This window comes from Pagrus major, chromosome 21, assembly GCF_040436345.1.
Source record: "Pagrus major chromosome 21, Pma_NU_1.0".
In the NCBI taxonomy this organism is placed as follows: Eukaryota; Metazoa; Chordata; class Actinopteri; order Spariformes; family Sparidae; genus Pagrus; species Pagrus major.
In genome coordinates this window covers 30,468,899-30,477,434 of record NC_133235.1, presented here as the reverse complement: position 1 = coordinate 30,477,434, position 8,536 = coordinate 30,468,899, and the positions used below count along the sequence as shown (strand labels likewise).

The 8,536-nt window shown below is 45.0% G+C and overlaps 2 protein-coding genes across 2 annotated transcripts in view; both read left to right on the top strand.

Annotated features, from left to right (window-relative positions):
• The first annotated feature begins 1,593 nt into the window (after nucleotides 1-1,593).
• Nucleotides 1,594-4,258, top strand: opn4.1 (opsin 4.1). The gene has a single exon (XM_073491354.1). The coding sequence runs from the start codon at nucleotides 1,744-1,746 to the stop codon at nucleotides 3,085-3,087; it is 1,344 nt and encodes a 447-aa protein (XP_073347455.1). The 5' UTR covers nucleotides 1,594-1,743; the 3' UTR covers nucleotides 3,088-4,258.
• A 103-nt stretch (nucleotides 4,259-4,361) lies between these two features.
• The window catches only part of LOC141017295 (protein disulfide-isomerase tmx3a-like), an 8,963-nt gene continuing 4,788 nt past the window's right edge, over nucleotides 4,362-8,536 (top strand). The window contains exons 1-6 of the mRNA XM_073491966.1: nucleotides 4,362-4,412; nucleotides 6,119-6,173; nucleotides 6,289-6,331; nucleotides 7,139-7,262; nucleotides 7,896-7,941; nucleotides 8,354-8,434. Coding sequence (XP_073348067.1) covers nucleotides 4,385-4,412; nucleotides 6,119-6,173; nucleotides 6,289-6,331; nucleotides 7,139-7,262; nucleotides 7,896-7,941; nucleotides 8,354-8,434 — 377 coding nt within the window. The 5' untranslated portion in view covers nucleotides 4,362-4,384. The remainder of the gene's footprint in view (nucleotides 4,413-6,118; nucleotides 6,174-6,288; nucleotides 6,332-7,138; nucleotides 7,263-7,895; nucleotides 7,942-8,353; nucleotides 8,435-8,536) is intronic.

The following is an 8,536-nucleotide window of genomic DNA, read 5'->3' as shown; positions in this document are numbered from 1 at the left end:
TGCAGGTCGACCCCGCCCCCCTCGCCCCTCCCCCTCCACCTGCTGCTCACCTGGACTCAGGAGACAGACATCCTGGACTGACTGACCACAGAGACACCAGAGTGGATCAGATGAGACAGGCTGATGCTGATGGATGGATGGATGGATCGATTGATGGAAACCTCTTCAGGCTGATGAACTCCTGATGAATTGTTGGAAAAAGCAGCTTTCTGTGTGAACGAGGTCGCTGACGAGTCAATATCTGCCGCTCCACATCTCACAGTCTGACCAGAGCCTGGGAACAGCCTAGCTTAGCACAAAGACAGGAAGCAACTCCTGGTCTGATTTACAAGTTGTGTGTTTTTATTAAAAACATCAGGAAATCTGCTGTTTGAAGTCGTCTTCAGAACTTTTCTCTGGATGTTTCTGAGGATGAAATCATTTTGTTCTCTTCATTCAGAAATTCATTTTCTGTGTTGGAAGTTTTTATTTGAAATGTTTTCTTTGAGAAGTTCTGCAGCCTGCTCCGCCTGTTTGTAGATTTAGATGTTTCACAATAATCACAAAATACCTCTACTCTATTTCACCGTTTCTTTAAATATCTAATCATTTCCTTGTAGGTGTCTGGAAACAACCACTTGGTTCTGGTTCTCAAACAGAACAATGTTGAAGTCGGGACAAACTCTTCTTTATTTGAGTTTTCTTTGATGAACTGAAAATGACTGGAAACTGTTGAAACCAACAGAATATTCATTTATTAACAGAAAACACTTTCTTATCAGTGAATCTTACTCTACAACCACAAGCAAGAACAAGTGTTAAATTTTCAGACAAATCAAAATGTCTCGAGGTTCAACGAGAAAGAATTCAGGACACAAGTTCGATCAGGATCTGGGACACAATGAGGAAACTGTGACATGTTGGATTTAAAAGCTCATTAACGTCAGCGTGTCACTGATTGTCTCCAAAAAACTGCAACAGTCAGGTCACATCTGCTCCAGATGTTGATTTATTCTGAGTGCACTGAGTTAATTGATCAGTCTGAGGTCGACTCAATAATCCTCCGTCATTCATCGATCACACTCATATAAAGAGCTGTAGCAGCACAGGCAGCGCAACACACGGCCGACAGAACTCAAACACACTGCTCAAACCAGCCGACATCCAGCCAACAGTCAGCCAACATCCAGCCGTCAGTCAGCCGACATCCAGCCGACATCCAGCCAACAGTCAGCCAACATCCAGCCGTCAGTCAGCCGACATCCAGCCAACATCCATCCGACATCCAGCCAACAGTCAGCTGACATCCAGCCAACAGTCAGCCAACATTCAGCCGTCAGTCAGCCGACATCCAGCTGACATCCAGCCGACATCCAGCCGACATCCAGCCAACAGTCAGCCAACATCCAGCCAACATCCATCCGACATCCAGCCAACATCCAGCCGACAGTCAGCCGACATCCAGCCGACAGTCAGCCAAAAGTCAGCCGACATCCAGCCAACATCCAGCCGACATCCAGCCGACATCAAGCCGACATCCAGCCGACAGTCAGCCGACATCCAGCCGACAGTCAGCCGACATCCAGCCGACATCCAGCCAAAAGTCAGCCGACATCCAGCCAACATCCAGCCGACATCCAGCCAACATCCAGCCAACAGTCAGCCAACATCCAGCCAACATCCAGCCAACAGTCAGCCAACAGTTAGCCAACAGTCAGCCAACAGTCAGCCAACAGTCAGCCACGTCTTCCCCAACGTCCATCAATGAGTCATCAGCAGCTGAGCAGGAAGTCTCTCTGCTCTCTGGGGGAGAACTGCTCCTCCTTCGACACTGGCCACGCCCCCACACACTTCACTCACCCGCAGCCTCAACTTTTCCCCACCGTGGACGTCCCTGACCACGCTCACTACATCATCGGCTCCGTCATCCTGTTGGTGGGGGTGACGGGCATGCTGGGAAACGCTCTGGTCATCTACGTGTTCTGTCGCAGCCGAACGCTGCAGTCGCCCAGCAACCTTCTGGTGGTCAACCTGGCGGCAGCAGACTTCCTCATGTCTCTGACGCAGTCTCCGGTCTTCTTCGTGGCGAGCCTGCACCGCCGCTGGGTGTTTGGGGAGCTTGCCTGTGAGCTGTACGCCTTCTGTGGTGCTCTGTTCGGCATCACCTCCATGATGACACTGACGGCCATCGCAGTGGATCGCTGCCTCACCATTACACGGCCACTGGCCCTGCTGGGTGGGGTGAGTCGTGGCCGGGTGTTGGCGGTGTTGACTGGGGTGTGGTTGTACTCTCTGGGCTGGAGTCTGCCGCCGTTCTTTGGGTGGAGCGCCTACGTCCCCGAAGGCCTGCAGACGTCCTGCAGCTGGGACTACATGAGCTTCACTGCCACCGTGCGTGCCTACACCATCCTGCTTTTCGCCTTCGTCTTCTTCGTCCCTCTCGGCTTGATCGCAGGCTGCTACTTTGCCATTTTCCGGGCTGTGCGGCGGGCGGGGCGGGAGATAGAGCTACTTAACTGTGGAGAAACCAACAAGGCGTACGAGCGTCTGCGCGGAGAGTGGCGTTTGGCTAAAGTGGCTCTGGGTGTGATCCTGCTGTTCATCGTCTCCTGGTCGCCGTACTCTGCAGTCGCACTGACTGCCACGGCTGGCTATGCCCACCTTCTGACACCCTACATGAACTCAGTTCCTGCCGTCATTGCCAAGGCCTCCGCCATCCACAACCCCATCATCTACGCAATCACACACCCAAAGTACCGTGCCGCCATCGGCCGGTACATCCCGCTGCTGCGCCCTCTGCTGCGGCTACAGGAGAAGGACCTCCGTTCGTCTGTCAGCTCCAGCGGCGCTTTGTCTCGTCGAGCCACACTCACCAGTCAGAGCTCGCCGGGAGTCCGGCTCAGTGCTGGCTGGAGGAAGAGCCGGCTGTCGTCGCTGTCAGACAGCGAGTCGTGCTGGACAGAGAGCGAAGCTGATGGATCTGATTTCAGCCGACAGGTGTCCTCTGATGTCACTGCTGACATCACCAGCAGCACTGCACCGACAGCTGACTCTGACTCACCTGATGGAGGCGCTGCAGGCGAGGGTAAACCTCTGCTTCCTCTCTGACACCTGCTGTACATGTGGCTCCGCCCCCTTCACACGCCACGATGACACAATTTAAAAAAGGACGAAACTGAAGAAGAAGTAACAATTTCTGATTGATGTAGAGAAAACATACTCGGGGCGGAGCTGGACTTTTTGAACCATAGCTGAGCTGATGATTGTTTTTTTCTTTGATTCAAACTTTATTTAAAGTGTTTCTGACATGAAATATTGATTGATCACTTCAGCTGCTTCCTTCTGAATCCAGATCAGTGGGTCCCACTTATCAATACATGTATTATTGTACATGTATTATTGTACATGTATTGTCTGAACACTGATCAATACATGTATTGATCAGTGTTCAGACCTCATTGTTTCTGTCGCTGCTGCTCAAACATTTGTTCATTTCCTATTATACCTCCTCCTCTCCTTTCTAACCTCCTTCATTCCTTCTTCCCTTCCCCTCCACCCTCCTCACATCCTTTATTGTCTCCTTTTCTGCCTCCTCTTTTCCTTTCTTTCCTTCTCTACTTCCTTCATTGTTTCCTTCCCCTCTACCCTCCTTCCTTTTTTTTGCCCTCTTTTCTTCCCCTACTGCTCTTTTCCTTTCCCATTATATTTCCTTTCTTTTCCTCCTTTTTTACTTATTTTACTACCTTTCCCTCCTTATCTCCTTCTTTCTTCATTCCTCTAATCAATCTCTGCTTTCTTCTTTCCTTCCTAAGATCTTTTTATCTTTTCCTACCTTTCTTCCTTCCTCCTTCCTTTTCATTTCCTCCTCCTCTCCATCATTCTTTCCTTCCCTACCTTTTTGTTTCCCTCCTTCTGCCACCCTTTCCTTACATCCTTTTTTTGTCTCCTCCTTTACCTCCTCCTTCCCTTCCCTTCCACATTCCTTTCTATTTCCTCTCCTTTCTTTCCTTCTCTACTTTCTTGTCTCTGTTTCACCTCCTGCCTTCCTTTTCTCTCCTTACCACCTTCTTCCCTTGTTAACATCAGTCTTTACTTCCTAACCCTCTTGTTTCCTTGTCTATCTTTTCTTTCCTTAACTTCCTTCTTTGCGTCAGTTCCTCGTTCCCTTCCTCACAGCTTCTTCTCTGAACATGAAAACATTCTGATAATTTCCTGTTTGTGTGAAACATGATTATTTATTCATCAGTTGACTCTGTCTGTGTTGTTGTTGTTGTCAATAAAGATTCAGTGGATTGAAAGGAGCCTGTTAATCTGACAGATTAGCGTATGTTCATTCTGTTAGCAGTTAGCAGATTAGCTGAGTTGTTAATCCGCCTGTTCTGCAGCTTCTCCTCCATCAGTCGACATGTCTCCCAGGAGGAACTCGCTCTCAGGTACGTCCTCCACCAAACTCCACTCATTTATTCACTTGTTCTGCGCCCGGCACACACTCAGCACGACACACACACACACACTGAAGAGTTAAACAGACTGACTGCACGAGACTCACCACATTTACAGAAATGTGTCAGAAACATCTGAAGTAAATCATCCAGCAGGTTATTGATAAAACTTCTGCTGATCAGAGGACGCTTCTGAATCTTTTAATCTGAAACACTGTGTGTGTGTGTGTGTGTGTTTATGCTGAGTGTGTGTCCTGCTGGATTAAGATGTCTGTGTGTCTGAACAGTTTTAATCTGGCAGTAAAGTGAACAGCTTCCTGACCTGAGATCAATCAACCAATCACAGCTCTGATTTTTTACTAAGTTAAAGTGAAAATGATCAGAGTGAGACCTCTGTCAGCTAATCACAGACGGCAGCCTGGTGAGTCGCCTCCGAACGCCATCTGTGTTTGGGTCACATGGTGAAAACCCTGCTGTACTGTTGTCATAGCAACGGCAGTCTGACAAAACTTACTGGCTTGTTCACATGGTTCTCATCAACCCCGCTGATGAAGACCATGTGACACAGTCGAGAGGATCAATACTGTGTCTGAACGCTCACTGATCACATGACTGATCAAACATGGATCAATAGTGGGTCACTGCAGTTCTGTTTGTCACCAGGCAGCTGTGTTGGAAACACACAGGGACTCACGTGCACACTCGCATGAACAAACCAGAGAAGTTCAGATGACATCAGCAGGCAGGAAGTGACATCATAGCAGGTGTCATGTATGGAAGCCTCAAGCCTCCATGAAGAGCTCCAGGTTCTGAAGCCAGTTATCTTAGTGGTCAAACTGTGTCATTACATCATCCCGTGATGCACTGCGGCCCAAAAAGTGTTCTGAAACTTGTTACCATAATCTCACATTGTGACAGAAGTGTCTGTAAAACGCTGGATACGTGTTTTTGCCTTGTGCAGGAAAATACCTGAGTCAGCAAAATTTTGACAAAAACAAAGAACGAGCCAGGATTGGACAAACCATGGTGCCCAGCCCCCGTATTAATGAAGATAAGGAGATGTTTTGTATTGAGAATTTGGATATTATCAGATGAACTTTTGTCTGTATGATCTCATGCTTTAATTGTCGACAATTAAACATTACTGCACTCAGCTTTGGAGGACTCCTGGAGATTATTTCCTTTTTATTGGTGACTTTTTGAAACTCTGAAAAACCTTTTTGGACAAACAAAGATTACGAAATCGATACACGACGAGACATGACCCGTGTACTGAGGCATGACCCGTGTACTGAGGCATGACCCGTGTACCGTCAGAGTTTGATCCAGTCGGTCCGATATTTTGGAAAGTCTAGAAGAGCCTCACCATTAAATTATTTTATCCTCATTCAACTTAGCCGGGCACTGAACAGGAAGTTAACTGGATGCTAAACAGGAAGTTAGCCGACTCGGTCGGTGGAAGTCTCTCGTCTCTCTACACGGAAGAACCCCGACCGCAGCCCGGCTGGAAGTCCAGTGTTTTCGGCTTCGTGGGCCACTGAGCAGCTTTCATAGGAATGAATGGGGCTCCGCCTCCAACACTGAGTCCAGTAGCTATTGGTCCATGTTGAATGCTTCAGCTGGAGGTTGTTTTGTTGTTTCATGTTCATCATTTGTTTGTTTGTTTGTTTGTTTGTTTGTTTGTTTGTTTGTTCCAGTGCTCCTGCTCCTTATGGTGTGTGTGTCTGCCTTTGTGGAGGAGCTCGATGATTCGTGAGTACAAATGGCTGTGATTGATTGATTGATTGATTGATTGATTTTTCTGGCACTCTACTGTAAAGTGAATGTTTTCATTAAAATCAATAATCAGTGTGATTGTGTTGAACAGCTTCCTGGAGACAAGAGGAGCTGACGACATCTGGCTCATAAAGGTTTGTTTATTTACAATATTTTTTCTAAACATGATGTTTATTGATTCAGTGATTGATTTTGATCAGCTATCAGAATTATTGATCAGTTTGACTGAAGTCTGATGTAACAGCAGCAGTTTGAAACATCCTGACTGACCATGAACGCCTCTCATCACATCATGTGGACATATGAACGCTGCTTAATTAGATTTCTTCTCTGCTTTTTGTTTGTTTGTCTGTCTGTGTGTTTGTTTGTTTGTTTGTTTGTTTGTCTGCTGTGTTTGTTTGTTTGTCTGTGTGTTTGTTTGTCTGCTGAGTGTTTGTTTGTTTGTTTGTTTGTCTATGTGTTTGTTTGTCTGCTGTGTGTTTGTTTGTTTGTTTGTTTGTGTGTTTGTTTGTCTGTTGTGTGTTTGTTTGTTTGTCTGTGTGTTTGTTTGTCTGCTGTGTGTTTGTTGGTTTGTTTGTTTGTGTGTTTGTTTGTTTGTTTGTCTGTGTGTTTGTTTGTCTGCTGTGTTTGTTTGTCTGTTTGTTTGTTTGTCTGTGTGTTTGTTTGTTTGTCTGCTGTGTGTTTGTTTGTTTGTCTGTGTGTTTGTTTGTCTGCTGTGTGTTTGTTTGTTTGTGTGTTTGTTTGTCTGTGTGTTTGTTTGTTTGTCTACTGTGTGTTTGTTTGTCTGTGTTTGTTTGTTTGTCTACTGTGTGTTTGTTTGTCTGTGTTTGTTTGTTTGTGTGTCTGCTGTGTGTTTGTGTGTTTGTTTGTCTGCTGTTTGTTTGTCTGTGTGTTTGTTTGTCTGCTGTGTTTGTTTGTTTGTTTGTCTGCTGTGTGTGCAGTTTTACGCCCCCTGGTGTACCTTCTGTAAGCAGCTGGATCCAGTTTGGCATCAGATTGGATCAGAACTCAGAAGTCTCGGCTCACCTGTCAACGTTGGCAAATCAGACGCCACTGCCAGCGTCGGTCAGTGACACTATCAAAATAAAACTACCAGAATTAAACTATCAAAATAAAATTGATTGAATAAAAGTATCAAATCGAACAATAAAACTATCAGGATACAATAAATCCTAAACATGAAACTGTCAAAATAAAAGCATTTCTGTTCAGCTTGATGTTATGTCTTCATATGATCAGCTGATGATTGATCCATTTGTTCCACCAGGCTTTAAAACAAGTTCAATCGGCCAATATTGTTCTATACACAGAACATAACCGCACACACACACACACACACACACACACACACACACACACGTTTTATAATGAGCCATCAAATGTGGTCATCACTGAGAATGTAATCTATATTATATATTTATTATATTTTTATATGAATATTTCACTGTAATCTTCACTGAATCATCATAAAAACAACATGTACATAGATATGAGCTGATCAGTCTACTGATCAATAATGTTTGATGATAGGCCATTAGTGCCATATAATCAAAGTAATAAGCACTAATGAATGTTTATAATGCTTTATAACAACAATCATCACTCATTATTACACCAACATCTATGACACATAATAAACATGAATATGATGGATTATATGTTAGATGCTCACCGCTGATGCTCTGTTTCTTTCTGCAGGTTTGGCCAAAGAGTTCCAGGTCAGAGGTTATCCTGCCATCCTCATGTGAGTCCCCCCTTTTTTCCAAACTTCAAACTGTTCTGAAAGGCCCGGCTCACTTCTTCTACTGGTTGACTCTGTTGATTCATTCATCGTCTGTGTTTTACATGATTTATATCTTCTTTTGATTTCACTTCATTTCTTATATATCTTTTCTGTCTCATGTCAAAACTTAAACTGCTGTACAGATAAATCTGTCATTTATAAAATATAATAAGTAAATGAACAGGAAGTTGTATTCTCTGGTTCTTCTTCAGATTTAAACATTCTGTGTACGGTCAGATTTGTATTTTATCATCACTGTCTTTAACTCTGTGACGTCACTGTACATCAACCAATCAGATGTGTCGGTGATGACCTGTCTGTCACTGTGTTTTTGAGTGAAAACAAGTTTTTGTATCTGGACGTCTATTTTCAGGCTGAAGAAAGATGTGAAATATAATTATTCAGGACCAAGAACCAGAGAGGGGATCCTGGACTTTGCTAATCGAGTTGGAGGGTGAGATAAGATGAGTGGAGAGTGTCCATGTGGGCAGTCTGTTCACACTCCTGTGTGTTTTATTCTGCTGATTGTTTGGACGTAGTCAGTTTGTTTTTGTTA